Source organism: Muscardinus avellanarius, assembly GCF_963383645.1.
Source record: "Muscardinus avellanarius genome assembly, chromosome: 3".
Lineage (NCBI taxonomy): Eukaryota > Metazoa > Chordata > Mammalia > Rodentia > Gliridae > Muscardinus > Muscardinus avellanarius.
In genome coordinates, this window is record NC_137788.1 from 124,815,729 (window position 1) to 124,838,595 (window position 22,867).

The 22,867-nt window shown below is 43.8% G+C and overlaps 1 protein-coding gene across 1 annotated transcript in view; it reads right to left on the reverse strand.

The window, feature by feature from the left end:
* Positions 1-22,867, reverse strand: part of MYO1E (myosin IE) — a gene marked incomplete at both ends in the record, with an annotated part of 137,877 nt that overhangs the window by 101,632 nt on the left and 13,378 nt on the right. The window contains 2 exons of the mRNA XM_080693009.1: positions 1,620-1,707; positions 20,164-20,258. Coding sequence (XP_080549135.1) covers positions 1,620-1,707; positions 20,164-20,258 — 183 coding nt within the window. The remainder of the gene's footprint in view (positions 1-1,619; positions 1,708-20,163; positions 20,259-22,867) is intronic.

A 22,867-nucleotide genomic window follows, 5' to 3' on the forward strand; every position in this document is an offset into this window, starting at 1 on the left:
TCTGGAGAGTTTATCAGGAAAAAGAAAAAAAAATTAAGGCAAAAGAGCAGCCCCTAAGGATGGACCAATCACACAAATGGAGACACGCACATGGACTGAATCACTCCCTCCTAGAATCCAGGGTGGCACTCTCAGCCCAGTGTGGGGCCACAAGTCTCATGTGCTAAAGAGGGACAGGGCCAGTCCCCACTGAAATGGCTGTGAGTGCAGAATACACACTGGATTTTAAAGACTTAAAATAAGTATGTAAAATAGCTCCTAATATTTATATTGATTAGATGCTAAAATGATAATATTTTGGGTATACTGGTATTATGGGCAGCTCTAGAATGTCCCCCAAGGCTCATGTGTTGAGGCTTGGTCTGTTGGGTGCAGGGGTGCTGTTGGGGGGGGGGCGTTGGATCTCGTCAGTGCATCATCGCACTGATACACTCATAATTTTATTTTTCTTTTGCGGTACTGGGGATGGAACCCAGGAGCATTCTACCTCCAAGCTACACCCCCAGCCCTATTTTTTTATTCTTTATTTTGAAACAGGGCCTCACTAAGTTGTAAAGGGCCTCACTAAGTAGCTGAGGCTGTCTGCAAACTGCAATCCTTCTGTCTCAGCCTCCCAAATGCTGGGATTACAAGCGTGCACCACCACGCCCAGCTTGGTACACTCATAATTTGAATGGACTATTGGGAAGTGATGGAAACTGCAGGTGGAGGGACCTACTGGAATCCTGTCCCTGCTTCCTGGCAGCCATGAGCTGAGCAGCTTTCCTTCACCACGCCTTCTACCATGATGTTCTTCCTCAGCTCAGGCCCACAGCAAAGGATGGCCAGCCATGGACCAAGACCTCCGTGAGCTGAAATAAGTCCTCCTCCTTTACGCTGTTTTTCTCAGGTATTTTGTCTGAGCAATGAAAAGCTGACTGACACAACTGGGTTACATAAAATATATTTAAAAAATTATTTCCATCTGTTTCCTCTTACTTCCTGTAAACATGGCGTGGTGGCACACGCCTTTAATCCCAGCACTTGGGAGGCTGAGACAGGAGAATCACTGGTTTGGGGCCAGCCTCAATAACTTACTGAGACCCTGTTTAAAATAAAAAATAAAATAAGGCTGGGGTGTGGTTTAGAGTAGAATGTCCTTGGATTCGATCCCCAGTACCATTAAAAATGAATAAATAAATAAATAAATAGTATGGTGTTTTGTTAGTCTGACAGATTAATACACATCATGTATTTTTGTGATTTTAATTTATAGTTCTATTATTATCACAATGAGCACATTTTCATGGTTGATGAGTAATTTACATTTCTTTTTATTTCTTTAATTTTTTTGTGTGTGTGTGGTACTGGGGATGGAACCCAGGAGCATTCTACCTCTGTGCTACACCCCAGCCCTATTTTTTATTCTTTATTTTGAAACAGGGTCTCCGAGTTGCAGAGGGCCTAAGTAGCTGAGGCTGGCTCTGAACCTGCATGATCCTAGTGTCTCAGCCTCCCAAGTACTGGGACTACAAGCATGTGCCACCACACCTGGCAGAAAAAATCATTTTTTAAATAGAAAATGGAACCTGTCACATTTTAAGTGGCATAAAGTCTCAACATGGTCACCACCAACTCACCTGGACTTTGGGGCCTCCTCCAGACACCCTGGAGACGTAGCCCATGATGTACTTGGCAGCCACTGTCTTTCCGGCACCGCTCTCGCCACTAGGGAAAGAAAGACAAAAGCGTCACCCAGGAGGAGATCGCAGCCAGCTCCTTACCATCCCCCAAACAAACAAAAAGAAAAAGAAAACAGGCAGGAAGACATTCAGAAAACAAACAAACAAAAGAGCACAGCAAAGGCTGCAAAATGGGTAGAGGTCACGGCCAGATGGTTACTTCAAGGACCCGTGTGAGCAGCAGGTGCGGGCGTGGACCAGGGTCCTGCTACTCACTAGGGTGCACAGGGTCAAACTGCACAGTCACAAATTACAACTGATTATCTAGATTGTAAACATGGGTGGGGAAAATATGATGTAACGTTAAATGAAATATTCAGTTCAAATTATAAACAAAACATAGTTATAAAGACTGTGTTTTTTTTTTTTAACTAGAGATCCAGCCTATAGGCATTGTACCTCTGAGTTATGCCACCAGCCCTATTTTATTTTTGTTTTGAAATAAGGTCTAAGTTGCTAAGGGTCTTGCTAAGTTGTTGAGAATGGCCTTGAACTGGGGTAACTGGCATGTGCCACCATGCTCAGTTATAAATACATATTTTTTAAGGGCTGGGGGTGTAGCTCAGTGACAGAATGCTTGCCTAGCATAAGCCAGGCCCTGGGCTCAATATCCTACCATGAGAAAGGAAGGAAGGAAAAGAAGAGAAAGAAGAAAAAGAAAAGAAAAAAAGTTACATAAACTAAAAATACTAAAACTATTACAAGCAGGGCATGGTGGCGCACGCTTATAATCCCAGCGCTTGGGAGGCTGAGACAGGAGGGTCACAGAGGTTCGAAGCCAGCCTCAGCTACTTAGTGAGGCTCTCAACAACTTAGTGAGACCCTGTTTCCAAATAAAGTATAAAATAGGTCTGGAAGTATAGCCTGGAGGTAGAAAGCCCCTAGGTTCTACCCCTAGTATCACTAAATAAATAAATAAACAAACAAACAAACAAATAAATAAAATAAAACTATTACAATATATAAGCAGAGATTTTGGTCAAAGTAAGGAGACCATGGGAGACTTGTTTCAGTTCATTATTTTCCAAACTTTTTCTACCGATATATTATTTCTGTAACTAAAAAACTGAGGTTTCAAATTCTGTGCCTCAGATTGCAAGCTTCCTTATTTTCAAATTCTAAAATTAAGTGATGAGGCAATATTAATCACATCCTGAGGAACAAGGACTACCTTCCGCTGGGGAGCCCAACCGCCTTTGTTAATAACCTGCCTTTCAAAATCCCCCAAGCTATGATGACCTCAGTTCAAGCCACGGTTGCCAAGACAGAATGAAGTAGAGGCATCCTCATACAAACGGATGGAGGACTTACCGTGAAAAACCAGCCTGCTACTGCTTCCTAAGACAACGTATTTGCTCTTAGGCCACAGCGTGGGGGTGCAGAGCAACCGCTCTCCCATGAACATGCAGCCTTAAGTGCTGGCACCTGCTGAGGCACCTAAGAGCAGGCATGTGCTGAGGGTACAATCAAGCAAGGCACTCCTCGCCCTCGGCAGGAGGCATACTGAAATAACCTGACATCTCAAAACAAAACAAAGGTCAAGTAGCCACATTCAAAACTCAGAACTTCACTGGATTTCCTTGACCTAACATAACACGTGGTAAGTTTAATAAGAGAGCTCATGGGGAGATGGGAGGGGACCACCCTTTGTTGAGGGCTCAGACCTCTGAAGGTATGAGTTTATCCATGTGACTCCTGCCCGTGCTGAGCTCCGGGCTTCCTGGTGCAAACTGAAGCTTTCTAGGCTGCAGTGGCGAGCAGATGCCCAGCGAGTCTGGGGTGAGGTGCCACAGCGCTCTGGGGGAAGGTGGCAACAGGTAGGCTCGGCCGATTCAACTCCATTCACCTTTCTAAATGGCCAACATATTCAGGTGACTTACCTACTAGGTCCAAAGGCAACAAATGCACTGTCCCTCATTTGAAGCTCTCTCAAGTTTTGCCAACAATGAAACTCAATTTTTTTTTTTTTTTTGCGGGTCTGGGGATGGAACCCAGAGGCATTCGACCTCCGAGCTACACCCCCTGCCCTATTTTTTATTCTTTATTTTGAAACTGGGTCTCACTGAGTTGCAGAGGGCCTCACTGAGTAGCTGAGGCTGTCTGCGAACCGCGATCCTCCAGGTTTCAGCCTCCCGAATGCTGGGATTACAAGCGTGCGCCACCACGCCCGGCTGAAACTCAATTTTATAAGTTTAGCAATGTAAGTATTTCAAGAATACTGGGAAACCCCAGAGCATAATGGTATAACCATCCAGTGTAACATTACCCAGACATGTAAGATTATTACCAGGACTATGAAGCAACATAAGACAACCAGCTAAGGATAGGTGGCAATATGAGTAGGAGACAATGTAGCTGTAAGATGTTCATATCTAATGTAAAATAAGGTAGCAAAAGTAACTGAAATGGAACAAGGAAAATATTCCTGACTTTAAAGAGGTTGGAATGATGATTCTTCTTTCTTTTGATGTGATTTCCTTTAATGTTTTAATATTTTGTTTTGGAGACAAGCAGTTGCCCACATATTTTAGCTTCTTCAATACAGCTTTTCCAGAAAAAAGGACCACATTATAATGTAATCAATATGCATCAATTCCGGTAGATTATTCAACTTCGTGTATATAACCATGAGTAAACATATTTTCTGTAAACTTACATTTTCATATTTAGAATTCCTTAGAACCAGTGGAAAAAACTCCAGCAATTCCTAGTAGAATTATGAAAAGTCTAATTATTCCCCTACTATGTCTTTGCTTAATAGTATGATCAAACATAAAATATCGTATCTTTTTTTGTTGCAAGATAAAAAAAGAATTATAACAGAAAGTAACTCTTCTCATATATTAAAATAAGCATGTCAGGTCCCAAGATTGAACATTTACATTCTCAGTAACTGTAATCTGTTTCAGATTTAAAACAATTAGTTCTGATGGCACATTGATCTGTTGGATTTTCATTTCTTGATTTCAATTTATGAGTTTAATAAGTTTTAAGTTTTATTGACCCCAGCCACTAATTTGCTCAAAATATTGATACAATAATAGATTTCTTAAAAATTCAAAGTTGATAGTATATACAACCATACTATGCTAGCCCATTAAAAAAATGGGAAAATAAAGTTTCTTTCCCTGAACTGAAACTCAAGTTAAAACAACATAAGGTATCTTATTATACAGCATACTGCCAAGCTATTGTCTTTGCACATCACAACAGTTAGAGGGTGGCTTTGACATGTGTGCAGGCAGCTTCTTCCCACGAACTGCCTTCGTGTGACTTAAATGGACAAAACACAACCATCTCTGAAATTAGGAAATTGCCGCAATATAAAATGGTATATTAATAATTGAGTTCAAGGGCTATAATTGTTCATCTGAATCAGAAGGTTAAATCTATTCAGTCTATTAGAATATTTATTTATTTATCTTTTTTTTTGTGTGGTACTGAGGATGGAAGCCAGGGGCCTTCTACCTCCAGGCTATACTCCCAGACCTATTTTCTATTTTATTTGGAAACAGAGTCTCACTAAGTTGCTGAGAGCCTCACTAAGTAGCTGAGGCTGGCTTCAAACCTGTGTGACCTTCCTGTCTCAGCCTCCAAGTGCGGGGATTACAAGCGTGTGCTACCTTGCCTGACTCTAGTAAAATATTTAAATAAGCCAGGAGTGGTGGCACATGTCTGTAATCACAGTACTTGGGAGGCTGAGGCAGGAGGACTGCAGGTTCATGGCCAGCTTCAGAAACTTAATGAGGCCTTGTGTCAAAATAAAAACTAAAATAGGGCCGGGAATATAGCTCAGAGGTAGAATGCTTCTGGATTCAATCCCCTGCACCAAACCAAACCAAACCAATAACAAAAAAACAAACTAGGGATTCTTGGAGAAATAGCCTATGCCAAAGCTGGGCCTGGAGTATAAACCTGTGCCCCAAACTAAGGAAATGCTCAGTGGCTGATGTGGAATGTCCAGCATGTAAGAACCATTCGAAGGTGTTCCCACCAGCCAAATCAAAATAAATAATAATAATGCATTATGAGCCTTTAAATAAAACTAGAAAATACAAGTCCACACTGCCATTAAAATGAAAGAATGAATAAAGAAGGTGAAGCCAGGCATGGTGCACACCTGCAATCCCAATACTTGGGAGGCTGAGAAAGAACGCTCACAGGTTCGAGGACAGCCTAAGCAATTTAGCAAGACAAGATTCTCAGCAACTTACTGAGACCCTGTTTCAAAAAAAAAAAAAAAAAAAAAAAAAAAAAAAAAAAAAAGCCGGGTGTGGTGGTGCACGCTTGTAATCCCCGCGCTTGGGAGGCGGAGACAGGAGGATTGCGCAGGTTCGAAGCCAGCCACGCTGGCTTAAGAGACCCTGTTTCCAAATAAAGAAAGTATAAAATAGGTCTGGGAGTGTAGCCCAGAGGTAGAAGGGTTTCCAGGAACCCCAGTACCACCAAAAAAAATAAATAAATAATAAATAAATAAATAAAATAAAATTGGGCTGGGGGGTATCTTGGAGGTAGAATGCCCCTGGTTTCCATCCCCAGTACCACAAAAAAGTAAATAAATAAACAATAAAGGAATGAATGAATAAAGAAAGAAATAGGGAGAAAGGGAGAGGTCTTCCTCACAGAAGAATACCAACAAATAAACATGGATGGACAGGATGATGTAAAGAGCCCACTGCCCCTGGGCGGCCCTGTGCCCGAGGCTGGCTCGGCAGGTGGCAGCAATGGTGAGCCTGGGTACAGCTATGATGAGAAGCAGGATGCTCTCACAATCTCAGAAAATTCTAACAGATCATTAAAAAAAATGATGGCAGACACCTATAGAATCAGGTGAGCAGAAGCACAGCCGGGCTCCTCGGGCATTCCTGTCCAGGCAGGACCCAAGTGTGGTCTCAAGGAAGCACCAGGTAGACCAAGCTGAGGGCTCCTTTCAAAACTTAATGCCTAAACTCTTTGGAATTGCAAAGGGCAGAAAACAGAAAACAGAATAAGATGGTAAGGTCACACCGGGCTCGGTGGTGTACGCCGTAACAACGGTACTTTGGATGTTGAGACAGGATGGCAGCTCCAGTAAGTGGTACTCTCAGCAACTTAATGAGACCTAGTCTCCAAATTAAAAGTAAAAAGGGCTGGGGATGTAGCACAGAGTTAGAATGCCCCGAGGCTCAATCTCCACTATGGTACACACACACAAACATACACACACACGTCAGGGAGGCTGGGGAGAAGCAGGAGAATGGACAAGCACCGGGGGCGCCAAGGGGTCCAGTAGCTGCGCCTCAAGGTAGAGGAGGGACAAGAGTGTGAAAATTCCCCAAGGACCTATTCTCTTAGACCCTGATTCGATAGTGTTGAACTTGATTCTTATTTTAAAAGATATAACCCAAAACTAAAATATGTATCTACAGGAATCAGTTTTGTTTGTTTTGGTTAGGGGTTGAATCCAGGGACATTCCATCTGAGCTACACACCCATTCCCTTTTTATGTTTTATTTTGAAACAGGGTCTTGTTATTTGCTAAGGGTCTCACTAAATTGCTGAGGCTATCCTCAAATCTATGATCCTTCAGTCTCCCAAGTACTGGGTTACAGGTGTGCACCACGGTGCCCAGTTTAGAAATAATTTTTTAAAAACAAAAAACCAAATTTTTCCTGTTCTAGAGTTGTAACAGCCGGGTGTGGTGGCGCACGCTTGTAATCTCAGTACTTGGGAGGCGGAGACAGGAAGATCTGGGTTCGTGGCCAGCCTTAGCTACTTAGTGAGCCCCTTTGCAACTTAGTGAGACCCTGCTTCAAAATAAAGAAAAAAAAAATTGGGCTGGGGGTGGAGTTCAAGGCAGAATGCCCCTGGGTTCAATCCCCACCATCACCTCCCTGAAAAAAAAAAAAAAGAAAAAGAAACACACAGCTGTGATTGAAAAATAAACCAGGCAGCTGGGCATGATGATGCCCACTATAATCCTGATGACTGGGGAGATGAATATAAGAGGTCATCCGTGGCAAATTACAAAAAAACTTGCTTCAAAATAATAAAAAGGGCCTGGCGTGGTGGCGCACACTTGTGATCCCCGTGCTTGGGAGGCAGAGACAGGAGGATCGCGCAGGTTCGAAGCCAGCCGTGCTGGCTTAAGAGACCCTGTTTGCAAATAAAAATATAAAATAGGTCTGGGAATGTAGCCTGGAGGTAGAAGGGCTTCCAGGAACCCCACCAAAATAATAATAATAATAATAATAATAATAATAATAATAATAATAATAAATAGGGCTGGGGGTATAGGCCAGAGATAGAGTCCCCCTGGGTTCAAGCTCCTCTACTGCCCCCCCCAAAAAAAATTCCAGGTGACAGGTAACATTCACTTCAGAGGAGCTTTGAGACACACACTAAACTCTGCAGATGTAATAGTTGGTAACGTGTTTCCACTCAGCATCTAATGTATGCCCAGGGTTGCAATCAGTGCTTTACACGCATCAGTCATTTGCTACAACAGAAGCCCCCCCGCCACGTAGGACCTGCTAGTATTTCCATTCTCAAGCAACTTTCCCAGGGCCAGCTAGCTGGTGAGAGGCAGGTCTGTGGCTCCTCCAGAGCCTTCCTTCCCAACGGGCACAACGGGGGTGGTCCCGGAAGCAGGAGGACAGGTCGCTAATGCTTTTCTCTCCTCCTGAGCTCTGTCGCACGGAGCTGAGTTGTCCTAAAGCCCCCCATGCCCTCCCCTTCTCATCGGCCCTTCCACGTTTTGTTTTTTCTTTTCTTTTTGTGGTACTGGGGATTGAGCTCTAGGGCATCCTACCTCTGAGCCGTACCCCTACCCCCATTTTATTTTTTATTTGGAAACAGGGTCTCAATAATGATAAGTCAGGTCCCTCCCTTGCCCCACGTGTTCTCCCAGCGGGAACAGGAGGCAGAACCCCAGAAGCCAGAAGCGGAGATATCGTGAGAAAATAGGCATGCCTATAAAACATCAGTGCCTCTAATCCACCACGTGACTCAGCCAGCCAATCAGGACTATGCGCAACTCTCCAGGCGTGTGGCCTATCCCACCCCGCCCCACACCCAGCTGACTCTCCGGAGGGTACTGGGGTTGGGGTCGAATAAAGCAGCGGTCTCTCATAACCCAGTTGGTGTTTTACCACCCTCCTAAACTCCCTAACTCTATTTTCAAACTTTCAGCTAAGTTGCGGAGGACCTTAGTGAGTTGCTGAGGCTGCCTTCAAACTGTGATCCTCCTGTCTCAGCCTACAAGCATCACCACCATGCCTGGCTTCCCTTCTACATTTTTCACTATGAGCTGAATCAGCACAAGGGCATCACCAGCAGCCAAGCACATGCCAGTGCCAAAAGCACGGCCACGCTCCCAGACTCCAAGCTCCAGGGCCCTGAGCCAAAGCAGCTTAAGGTGTTTAAGTTACCCAGCCTCGGATACTGTTTAATAAACAGAAAATAGCTAAAGCCTCACTGCGAGGCAAGACTCTCAGCAACCTAGCAAGATCCCGTTTCAAAACAAAAAACAAAAAATAAAAAGCACTGAGGATGTAGCTCAGAGGCAGAATACCCCTGGGTTCAATCCCTAGTACCCCTCCCCCAAAAAACCTGGCCAGCAGTGATAGACAAGAGGATTGCAGATTCAAGGTCAGCCCCATCAGTTTAATAAGACCCTCTTTCAGAATAAAAGATAAAAAGGGCTGGACATATAGCTCAGAGGTAAACTGCCTCTGGGTTCAATTCCCACCACCCCAGTACCACAAAACAAACAAACAAAACAACAACAAAAAGCAAAAAACAAAATCACACTCCTATGGCTTGGAGAGTCAATTAAAATCAACAATGTTTCCCAAAGTAACTTCATGAATAGCACAGTATGATCACTCTTCCAACTACTCCAGTCTTGACTGATACACGCCCTTTAAGCAAGGCTTCTGTCCAAAACAACTTATTATCTCACACACAGTTGGAACAAATAATAGCCTGACTCTCTGTGATCACAAGACGAGATAATTCTGAAGATGAGAAACCACATCAAAGGGTGAGCCTGGCAGCGCTTCCCAACCAGTCTCTGCACAGACGCCCTTCCTGGCCCAAGTCAGGCCCAGGCGATGACCCCCTGTTGTCCATCTGGTGGGTTTCAGGGCTGAAGAGTCCTCTACCACACGGAAATAGAAACCTTCAAATACATGTGCACAAAATACAGACTCGCACAGACATGCCCAAACCACTGAGCAAATGATACAGATTTTTTTTTTTTTAACACATTGGGAAAAGTGTGACTAAGACAAAGAGCTGTCATTTCCTCCTAGTCCCAGACAAACACCCAGCTAATGAGCGTTGTCAGGCAGACAAAATTCTCATCTAGTCTGCCAGGAAAATGGCCCCATGGCAATGCTCATGCTGGCCCGGGCTGAGGCAACTGAAGAACCCAATGTTTAGTCTGAAGACCAAATTTCACCCCAGCTTAGCTCCTTACTACCTCTAGAGTTGCTGTTAATGTTACTAGCAGGTGTTCTAATCACCCTTCGACAACCTGATAAAACGCCTTGCATGCATTTACCTTTGGCCTCCTCCCATCCTGGCGAGGCGTTGGTTCCCGCTTCACAGGACCCAGATCCTGCAGCCGCACCTCAGGACGGTGAACTGGGAAGAGATAACTTCCTCGCTAACCCAACGCTTGCTGGCTCAGAGCGGCAGAGAAAACTGGAAGGAGTGTAACCAGAGAGCCGGGCAGGCCTGGCTGGGGATGATGCCGCTTTGCCAGGTCTTTTGGTTTCCACCTTTGGAACCAATTCCCTGAGGATATCAAGGGATGGTTATATTTGCTGTGTGTCTTTTAGTTATATCATTTTTAATCTCCTTGACGACCTGGCAAACAAAGTATTACTATCCTCTTAGTATGACTAGTCTCCATTTGGGGGGGACTAGGGATTAAATCCAGGGTGCTCTACCTCTGAGCTACACCCCAGTCCTATTTTGTTTTTATTTTGAAATAGGGCCTCACTAAGTTGCTTAGGGTCTTGCTAAGTTGCTGAAGCTGCCCTTAAACCCGAGATCCTCCTGTCTCTGCCTCCCAAGTACTGGGATTGCAGGCATGTCTACCATGTCCAGCGCCCCTTTTTGCAGATCAAGAAACTGAGTCTCAGAGGTAATGAAACTTATTAACAACTTGCTTCTCATGAAGCCCACAGAGGTAGAGGTGAGCTGACAGGGCCACCCAAGCCCGGCCAGAGAGACAGGGACCTCAAAGGCCAATGCTGCTGGGATAAACAAGAAACTGGTGGACTAACAGGAACTCAGAAGAGCCTTAAAAAGAGCGCCAATGCTAATAATAACAGGTTCCTGGAATGCATCAAAGGCAGGAAAGCAGCTGAGATCCAGGAGACACTGCACCATGCAGAGGCACAAACTAAATAGCAGAGGGGTTCTGGTTTTTTTTTTTTTTTCTTTTTTTAAAAAAATCATTAATACTACAAATATTAGGGATTCTAAATCCAAAATGTCTTCTGAGAGCCGGGTGTGGTGGCGCGCACACTTTTTTTTTTTTTTTTTTTTTTTTAGGTCTGGAGGTGGAACCCAGAGGCATTTGACCTCCAAGCTACACCCCCTACCCAATTTTTTATTCTTTATTTTGAAACAGGGTCTAAGTTACAGAGGGCCTAAGTAGCTGAGGCTGTCTGAGAAGCGCGATCCTCCAGTCTCAGCCTCCCAAATGCTGGGATTACAAGCGTCTGTCACCACACCCGGCTTGGCGCATGTTTATTATCCCAGTACTTGGAAGGCTGAGACAGAAGGATCGCATAGGTTCCAAGCCAGCCTCAGCTACTTAGTGAGGCTTTCAGCAACTTAGTGAGACCCTGTTTCCAAATAAAGTATAAAATAGGTCTGGGAGTGTAGCCCAGAAGTAGAAGGACCCTAGATTTCATCCCTAGCACCACATACACACACACACACACACACACACACACACACACACACACACACACACGTCTTGAAGTAGGCAGGTCAGAAATCTTAGATACAATAATGACAACCATCTCCTTGCTCTTTATCAAAATTCTTGTATTTATTCAGTCAGCAAAGCCTACTGATGCATCTTCAAAATCTGTCATGACTTTACTAGTTTAAAAATATTCTTGCTGGGCGTGGTGGCACACACTTGTAATCCCTACATTTGGGAGGCTGAGACTGGAGGATCGCAGTTCACAGACAGCCTCAGCTACTTAGTGAGGCCCTCTGCAACTCAATGAGACCTGGTTTCAAAATAAAGAATAAAAAAATTGGGCAGGGGGTGTAGCTTGGAGGTCGAATGCCCCTGGGTTCCATCCCCAGACCCACAAAAAAACCAATAAAAATAAAAATAAAAATATTCCATATGTATGCAAGATACAATGCACAAAAGCTTTGCACATTGCTGGTAGATACTGGTTAAGAAAAGAAGGCCCAACCAGGTGTGGTGGTGCATGCTTGTAATCCCAGTACTTGGGAGGCTGAGACAGGAGGATTGCTGGTTTGCAGCCAGCCTCAGCTACCTAGTGAGGCCCTCTGCAACTTAGTGAGACTCTGTTTCAAAATCAAAATAAAAAATAGGGTTGGGGTGTAGCTTTGAGGTAGAATGCCCTTGGGTTCAATTCCCAGTACCATAAGAAAAAAGAGAGAAGAAAAAGAAAAAAGAGAACAGAAAGCCAGAGGTGTCCTGGTTTTCTCCAGAACACAAATGCCGCGGGACATTTGAAAAATCAATGACGGCACCTGCTGCGATACGCTCCAATGATGTCCTGTGTTTTGTTGATGTTATTGCTGTCCTTTGGTGTTGGGCATTGAACCCAGAGGCACTCTACCTCTCAGCCATGCTCTCAGACCCATTTGTTTATTTTTTATTTTGAAACAGGGTCTCACTAAGTTGTTGAGGCTGGCTTTGAACCTACAATCGTCCCATCTTAGCCTCCTAAGTACTAGGATTACAGGCGTGTGCTACCATGCTTGGGAACGTGATGGTTCTTAAATGTGCTAAGGTGGTGAGAGGTGACACAGGACAAAAGTGATATGGATTCACTTTTGATGGCAGGAATCAAACTGCCACATAAACGTTCTTCATGATCCAGTTGTCTCCATAGTCAGCCAGCATGTGCTTTGGACACACTGCCAATCTTAGCCGCTGATGTAGAGATGATAGAGAACCTGAGAAAAGCTTACTGGTTCTTCTCCCCTTTTTACTGTGCCACACCTATTTTACCAATAGATCTGCATAGTTATCCCCTACATCCCCAAATATCACATATGGGGGTTCTCATATACAAATTCAAATTCTGAGTTTTGGAGAAGAAAAGATTAGTGAGCTAATGCATATGGAATGCTCGTTTACTGAACGCATGGGGGTCTACCAAGCCTTCCGGTGCTGTGATTTTGAAGAACTGTAGCACCTCTAGCTTGTGCTTTATCTGCGCCGCCCAGAGTCGACATCGTGGGTTCACTCCTTTATTCTTTCGTGGCTTGTGGCATGCCACACACCTTGCCTTTTCAACTCGGGTGAGGACCTCACCACAGCGCTAGATTTCTGTATTTTCTCAATAGTCTGCCTACCAGTAGACCTATCCTTCTGAACAGCCTTCTCTGGTACCATGTGCCTGTTCAGAATCAGGCATGGTGGTGCATACCTGTGATCCCACTACTTGGGAGGCTGAGACAGGAAGATTACAGGTTCAAGGTCAGCTTCAGCAAATAGTGACACTCTCAACAAACTAGTGAGACTCTGTTTCAAAATAAAAATACTAAGGCTGAGGGTGTAGTTTGGAGGGAGAATGCCCCTGGGTTCAATCACCAGTAACAACAACAACAACAAACTGTAATCATAGATTAGGGCTTTCCTGCCTGGCGTGGTGGTGCATGGCCAAAATCCCAGTATTTGAGAGGGTATGACAGGAGGAGTTCAGGTTCAAGGCCAGCCTCAACCAATTTGTGAGACCGTTTCCATATAAAAAGTAAAAAGGGCTGGGTATATAGCACTGAGGTAGAATGCTCTTGGGTTTAGATCCCAGTGCAAAAAAACAATGAGGCCTTCCTGTGTTCCATGAGTGGTTCTAATGAAGTTACTGAATAGGAGGGTGTTGGAAGCTTCCTAGTCATCACCTCTGAAGTCACCTTGGTCCGGCGCTTGGAGGGACACAAACTTTGCACCCAAGTGGAAATTTGTTTGTACTCAAGCAAATTTCCAAGGACCAAATGGGATTGATAAGCAGGTGGGCCCTTATGGTGACCTTCTCGTTTCCCAGAACTGTTTACGCTTTCCTTCCCTGATTCATCCGTGACTACCTTGCTGGCTCCTATGTTTGACCATTTTTACAATGTTTTGGTTAAAACCCTCAATAAAAGAAAAACACTGGTCAAAGGAGGGCAGATCTCTGTCTTCTCCCAGCCGCCTTATACCTCTAATATAATTCTGACTCTGAGTCATTCATGTGAGAGCACTTCTAATCTCAACAAACCCATCAACACACTATCCGGCAACAGAAGAGGGCAGTGGGATCCCAGCTGGCTAGAAGGGAGGACAGTTTTCCATGTGTGCGTGTGTGTGTGTGTGTGTGTGTATGTGCATGTGGATGTGTGTGTATGAGTGTGTGTTACTGTGGGATTGAACCCAAGAGGCATTCTACCTCCAAGCTGCACCTCCAGCCCTTTTTATTTTGAAACAGGGTCTTTTTAGGCTACTGAGAGTCTCACTACATTGCTGGGCTGGCCTTGAACTTGCATTCTTCCTGTCTCAGACTTCCAAGTACTTAGATTACAGCTGTGTGTTACCATGCCTGGTTAGGAGAGCAGTCTTGCAGGGGGGGCTGTTTCCCTAAGGTCTGCCCAACTCAGTAATTGAACTGAAGCAGCTCACTCTTCTCCCAGCTCCCAACTAAAATTAGCAGTCATTTCCACAGAAGCCCCACAGAGCAGGTAGATCCTTGAAGTCTCTGCACTTGTCTTACTTCAGTGCATGTGTGTCCTGCAGTGGGAGGCGGAGGGGTTCTGAGCAGGGGAGAGATGTGTGCTGCAGAAGCCTGAGCAGCAAGCCCACTCCCTCCCTGCCCATCCCAGCACACACTAGGAAGACAGGAGAAAGGGCAAGGGGCTCTACTAGCAAAGCCATCCTGTACTCACTTGTTAGATTCAGTTAAGAAAAATCTATGGCCAGGTACGTCAGTGCATGCTTATGATCCTGGCACTTGGGAGGCTGAGACAGGAGGATCGCAGGTTTGTGGCTAGATTCAGCTACTTAGGCCCTCTGCAACTTAGTGAGATCCTATTTAAAAAATAAAGCATAAGAAAATAGGGCTGGGAGGTGTAACTTAGAGGTAGAATGCCCCTGGGTTCAATTCCCTAGTACTAAAAAAACATACAAACAAACAAGCAAACAAAAACTACCAGTAGGAAGTGGTGTCATACGCCTGTAATCCAGTACTTGGAAGGCTGAGACAGGAGGATCACAGGCTCAAGGCTAGCCTCAACAATTCAGCAAGGCCCTCAGCAACTTAGCAAGAAGGTGGGCAAAAAGAAAACATGTCTAAAAGAAAACATGTCCAACTTTTCCAGTGACCTCTCTAGGGACCAGTGATCTTAACTCACACAAAAGCACTTGCTTTCAAGCAAAGTAATTATTACTTAGGCATTCTTTCTGAAAGAGTTTAGCCTGCATTTAATATCTAGCATTTGGATCTATCTTCCAATTCATAGAAGAATCTGTTGCAGGACTAAATATAATGAGGCCATGTGGAAGCGATTAGACAAATCTAGGTGTTTGCAGGAAAACTGGCTTGGTCTTTTCAAACAGTCAATGCCCAGAGGGCTGGCGGTGTTGTGCAGTAGCCGGGTACCCTGAGCGTGTGTGAGACCCTGTGCTGAACCCTCAGCAACCACCGAAAGTCGGTGTCATGAAGAAACTGTGACTGGATAAAAATAAACTTTTAGATTCATAACAAAATGCACCCAGCCTTCTTTGATTTGCATAAATCAACAGGAAAGAAGAAGTTTGCAACAATAAGAGAAGCATGAACAGACTGTGGGTTCTTTAATGTATTTTTAAGTAAATCTTAGAGATTAACCTCCAGACTGTTATCTTTTATAGACTTCTATTGGTGCACTGTGGTCTCATCACACTGTAGCCCAGAGTACATGTGAATACACACACTTGTGCCCCTCCCCGCTCCAGTATGTGAGACATCGGAGGAAGCGGTCCTTCCACTAATTCTCCCCCATCCTCCTCCATCACTCCACTGGGATTTCTTAGTTTTGAAATGACTTTGAAGACTTACTATTACTTTCTTAGTTGTGACAATGGTCCTGGGGCTAATGAATAAGATGTCTTTATTTTTCAGAGAAGTATGTGGAAATATTTAGGGGTAAATGTCACGCAGTCTACATTTGCCTTAGAATACATGAGATCCATATTTACCTTGAAACTTTTTAGGACTCTTGTTATATAGTTTTTATTTGGGGGGCTGTGTAAATGTTTTTACATAATTATAAAATAAAAATAATTTTTTTTTGTGGCACTGGGGATTGAACCCAGAGGCATTCTACCTCTGGGCTAACCCCCCAGCCTGATTTTATTTCTTATTTGGAAATAGAATCTCACTAAGTTGTGAAGGATCTCACTAAGTAACTGAGGCTGGCTTTGAACCTGTCTTTGTCTCCCAAGTAATGGGATTTACAAGTGTGCACCACTATGCCCAGCTTAAATTTAAAAAATGTATGATATGCATATGTAAAAAACACATAGTATTTAAAAATTTTAAGCCACGGCCGGGCGTGGTGGCGCACGCTTGTAATCCCTGCGCTTGGGAGGCAGAGAGGAGGATCGCGCAGGTTCGAAGCCAGCCGCACGCGCTGGCTTAGGAGACCCAGTTTCCAAATAAAAATGTAAAAATAGGTCTGGGAGTGTAGCCCAGAGATAGAAGGGCTTCCAGGAACCCCAGTACCACACACAAAAAAAATTTAAACCACTAAAATAAAAAATGAAATAAAGGAATCTAACTGTAGGTTAATATGTACACGACACAGAAAAGAACTGGTGTTTTTGTTTTGTTTTTACACTGGGGATTGAACCCAGAGGCATTCTACCTCAAGCTACATCCTCAGCCCAACTTTATTTCTTATTTGGAAACAGGGTCTCACTAGTTTGCCGAGAGCCTTGCTAAATTGCCAAGGCTGGCTTTAAACCTGAGATCTTCCTGTCTCAGCTTCCCAAGTACTAGGATTACAAGGATGTACCACCACACCTGGCTATAAGTATTTTGTGTTTTTGTTTGGTGCTGGGGATGAAGCCAAGTCACAACTTCAGTCCTATTTTATTTTTATTTGGAAAGAGGGTCTCACTAGGTTGGTGAGGGTCTCACTACTTGCTGAGGCTGTCTTCAAATTTGTGATCCTCCTGTCTTAGCCTCCCAAGTACTGGGATTACAAGCATGTGTCACCATGCCTGGCTTGGGTATTAGAGCAAAAAGAGCAAAAAAGAAATTTTAAAACAAATTCAATATTGCTACTAATAATATTGGTATTGTTCCCTGAAGCATTAACAAAATTACTTATTTGATTTATCCTATGATATGCATACATAAAAAACATAGTTATTATGCAAGTAACTGTGTAAATGTCCTGAGGAACCAAGAGCTTCAGACTAAGAGAAATAGAATACAAATATAGAAATCAAGGAAATTTAAAAATCCTACATTCTTTTGTGTGGTGTGTGTGTGTGTGTGTGTGTGTGTGGTACCGGGGGTGGAACCCATGAGGATTCTACCTCAGAGCTGCATCTCCAGCCCCTTTTTATTCTTCATTTTAAAATAGGGTGTCACTAAGTTGTGGAGCGCCTTACTAAGTTGCTGAGGCTGGCTGCAAACCTGAGATCCTCCTGTCTCAGACATCCAAGTACTGGGATTACAAGTGTGAGCCACCAAGCCTGGCTAAAGCTCTGCACTCTTAAAAAATAAACTGGAAATGGTACCATGAACTCATGCTTCATTATTCTCTTTAAAAATCCATATTCCCTGGCTGTGTCTTCTGAAAATAACCAGAGGTCCAGGTCCAGGACCTCTTCAAGAAATGGCTTGAACACAAACCAGAAACATCTTAAACAAGAAAATTATCAGAGACCACCGGTAACATGTCAAAAGGACATAAAAGCCAAGACATAGGGCTCTCTCCCATCAAAGATAGGATCACTTGAGCCTCCAAAAAAATAAATGTAATATAATTAAACAGGTGAAATATTTAAAATTCACTAGTTTGAAATGATACTGAAAATAAAAACACATTACCTTGGGAGGTTGCTAAGGCAACAGCTCATTACTTTGAAAAGTGGTAAGGAAAGAAAATGAACCAAACATTTTATCAGTTTCCACATAAAAAGTGCATTTGAAGGTGAGAAAATAACATATGCAGAAGAAACAACAGGATTAGAAAATAACCATAGAGCCGGGTGTGGTGGCGCACGCTTGTAATCCCAGGATTTGGGAGGCTGAGACCGGAGGATCGTGGTTCATGGCCAGCCTCAGCTACTTAGTGAGGCCCTCCTCCGCAACTTAGTGAGACCAGGTTTCAAAATAAAGAATAAAAAATAGGGCAGGGGTGTAGCTCAGAGGTCAAATGCCCCTGGGTTCCATCCCAGCACCACAAAAAAGAACAGAAAAGAACCATATATATTTTTCAACCACTTGTTAAGAAATGGTGGTGAAAAGAGAATTGCTGATGGATGGGCCAACTGACAATGTGAACGTCACACGAAGACGGACCAGAGGAAAGAAGCCCACAGCAGCCCTGAGGAACAATTCTGCCAATACTGAATTGGGATCTGATCAGGCTTTCAGATCTACTAGTGGCTTACGGGAACATGCATCCCTGGGAACAGGGGATACATAAGCTTCGTTACAGCACACAAACAGCCAATGCCCGGCTGGAGAAAGATGCGGAGGGCAAATCGTGCTTTTCTTTAACAAATAAATGCCAAGAAAATGAAGACAACAGAGAAGAGTTAACGACAGATTTAAGAGACATAGCAACCAGGGGCAATGTGTGGGTCTTGTTTGGATCCAAAATGAAAATAAACCAGCTATAGAGAAGAACGTATAAGATACTCATGGAATTGAAATACTGACAATATTAGATGATTTTAAAAACTTTCCTTTTTCTTTGATGGCAGTATTGGATCAAACCTAAGGCCCTACCCATACTAGGCATGCTCTCTACCACTGAGCTATACCTCATCCCTAAAATTAATCATTTTAAGGTGTGATAAAAGTTATATTTAAAAGGTATGTACTAAGTATTGTCAAATGAAGGAATTTACTATCTAGAATTTGTTATAAATAATCAAGAGGGGAAGGAGAGGATGAATAAATAAAACAAGATTAGCCATATATTTCTAACTAACAATATAAATAGATGACAGATACTGAGGAAAGAAAATATAGTACTACTCTTTTTAGTTTTATATGTTTGCAAAAATTTATGATGAATATTTTCAAAAAAACTTCAAATAAAAAAACTAAAAAATATGAACAAAAATATGTAGGACAAAATAATTATCTTCAGGTGCTTTTGTATACTTTTCTTTTTTCTTCGGGTTTTTGGGGGAGACAAATCTGGATACTTCTATTTTCTGAGTCTATGTTTAAATATGTGTAATAGAAATTAATTTAAAGCACTTGAAGCTAAGTGTGGCCGGGCATGTTGGCATATGTCTGTAATCCCTGTATTTGGGAGGCTGAGATGGGCGGATCACATGTTTAAAATCAGTCTCAGCAACTTAGCAAAACTCTGTCTCAAAATAAAAAGAGTGGTGGTGGGGGGGTGTGACTTGAATGCAGAATGCCATTGGGTTCAATCCCCAGTATCAAAGCAAAAAAATAAATAGAAATAATAAAAGCACCTAAACCCAACCACTGCTCAGAAACAATTCAGGTTAAAAGGATTGTGAACCATAGCAATAGACACCTAATACTGGAATTTATTAGTAATGCTCTCAAAACTTCAAAGCAAACGACAAATATAGCACAACAGTTCAAACTCGACTAGTAAATTATTATAGAAAGAAAAAGTAGGACCAGAGGAAAGAATTCCAGCTGACAGCACAGGGAAACACAATTATTATACTGTGACACAGAGGATCTCCAATTTAGAGAGAAGTACAACACAGCCGTGTGCAAGAGAGACATTTTTGGGGCCGACTTCACCGTAATGATCAGAAAGATCTGGCTGGCACTGGGTCCTAAGCAGCAGCAGCATAAAAAGCAAGCCCCCTGGAAACCAGAAGCCTTTATGATCTGGATTAGACGTGGAAGCGGCCGCGCCACGCGTTACTGAGACACATCAAGAGCCTCCGCCACGAGGAGGCGTGGCAGAACCACGCTCCCCACAGGGCTCCGTCAGGACAGGCTGGCCCGGGCTCCACACTCCTGACCCAGGCCTTCCTCACCTGATGATGACGCACTGGTTCTCCCTGTCGATGATCATGTTTCTGTACATACTATCCGCAAGGGCGTAGATATGCGGTGGGTTTTCATACTGGGCCTGGGAAGGGGGGAAAACTCACATTAGAGCAACACACTGAATCTTGTTCTTGGTGTTGGAAGTGAATCCACCACTGTATAGTTCCGGTACCTATAATTACATCATAAAGGTCACACGATATGACAATTCATAATGTTTTCCAGGTTCTGGAAAGTCACGCCCTAAGAAGCTGGAGATGGAATCTGGAAGGGTTTTCCCACGGGCGTGTGTGACTCAGCCTTCAGACAGGCCCGGCTTCAGGTCCTCCAGCGCCACACCCACCCACCCACCCAAACACGCCTCTGCAATGGGGCTCTACAACTAAATGCTCTCCACACAGGGCAACAGGTCTCAAGGCAAGCCTATTAAAATCCTGGGCCTGCAGAGAGTGCTATTGCGTATATAAATGCATCACTAGGAAGCTCACTATCAGGAACTGCCCATGCCCAATTACAACGCACTAATAAAATGTTAAAAATAAAAATAAAGCAATAAGCCGGTGTGGTGGCACATGCTTGTAATCCCTGTACTTAGGAGGTTGAAACTGGAGGATCGCAGGTTCGCAGCAAGCCTCAGCTACTTAGTGAGGCCCTCCACAACTTAATGAGACCCTGCTTCAAAATAAGGAATAAAGCTAGGCGTGGTGGCGCACTCTTGTAATCCCCTCGCTTGAGAGGCAGAGACAGGAGGATCACACAGGTTTGAAACCAGCTTTAGCTACTGAGTATGGCTCTCAGCAACTTAGTGAGACCCTGTTTCCAAACAATGTATAAAATAGGTCTTGGAGTGTAGCCTGGAGATAGAAAAGCCCCTGGGTTCCACCCCCAGTACCACACACACACACACACACACACACACACACACACACACACAGGAATAAAGAAAAATAGGGCTGGGGATGTAGCTTGAAGGTAGAATGCTCCTGGATTCAACCCCAAGTACCACAATAAAATACCTGAGTCTGACTTGGAGAATAATTCTAAATTCTCGTGTACATTTTTCTAAGAGGCAAGTTGCAGATTCTGGGATCTCAGGCAGAATTAAGTGAGATTCTCTATGGATTTTCCATAAGAAGAAGGTAGAAGGTATGATTCTCTAAATGGAAACACTGTTTTGGTCAGTTTGTTTCATCTTAGTAGGGGGAAGTCCTGCTATACCAATATGGTTTCCTGGGTTTGTGATTTAGTCTCATGGGATTGCTTAGCTATGCACACGTATAAACCTAAAAGTTCCCCAAATCTAGTAAATTCACTGTCTCAGCCTAACTTCAGTCCTGCTTTTTCAAAGCTCTGTTTTATTTTTTTCTTGGTACCCCCTTTGCCACTCCCTCAAAAATTACAATTAAAAGACTACTTTGTGTGGTCTATAGCTGGAGAACCAAGACTTCCTAAATTTCAGGTTGCTCAATTTAAGAGTAAAAAGGGAAGTTGGGCATGGTGGCACATGCTTGTAATCCCAGTCTTTGGAAGGCCGAGACAGGAAGATCACAGGTTTGAGGCCAACCTCAGCCACTTAGTGAGGTCCTCAGCTACTTAGTAAAGACCCTATTTCAAAATAAAGAATTTTAAAAAATAGGGCTGGGGGTATAGCTTGGAGGTAGAATACTCCTTGGTTCCATCCCCATACAGTAAAAAAAAAAAAAAAAAAAAAAAAAAAAAAAAAGGAAAAGGAAAAAGGGTTATCAGGCCCAGAATGCACTCTTCCTTCCCTGGATTCCCTGGATTCCACCTCTAAAGTGGAGTGATAACCCCCATACTGCAAGTCACACAAGGTAACCAAGAAGATGGGTGGGAAGTGACCTGGAAAGGTCAAAGTGCTTACTCCAGCTTCGAGCTTCACATGTGATACCTTACTGTAGGAAAAGGGGCCTGGTGGAGAAGCTGCTCCTCATCCCCAGCTCTAGAAGATGGGGCTCAGAGACACGGGCTGGGGCGGGGTAGATCAGGGCTCCCAAGGGGCCTGCCTGGTCAGGACCAGAGGCTATCTCGGGACTGGCCGCCTGCAGGACTCTATGCCAGGATCAGAGCGCATTCAACCTGCCTCCACGGTCAGAGGAGGGCGCCCGGCTGGGGCGCCAGGACAGTCTTAGGTGGACTTCTCCAGGTCCAGACTGCTAATGCAGGGTTATTTTCTAGTGTCTCTTTGAAAACAGGGAAGTAGGATAACTTTAAAAACAAAAGAGAGCTGGACATGGTGGTGCAGGCTTGTAATCTCAGCATTCTGGAGGCTGAGACTGGAGGATCACGGTTCGTGGACAGCCTCAGCTACTTAGTGAGGCCCTCTGCAACTCAGTGAGACCCCGTTTCAAAATAAAGAATAAAAAATAGGGCAGGGGGTGTAGCTCGGAGGTCAACTGCCCCTGGATTCCATCCCCAGACCCGCAAAAAAAAAAAAGAAAGAAAAAAAGAAAATAAAGAATAAAAATAAATAAATAAAAACAAAAGAGGACAGAAAACAGAAGGAAAAGTGATGAAGGCTGGGGTAAGGGATGGAAAGGCATGGGCAAGCCGTGCCCCAGGGGCTTCAGGCTGACCAACAGTAACACACATCCCCAGTAACACACACACACACACACACACACACACACACACACACACACCAAAACCCAAAAAACAAAAAAACTCTACATT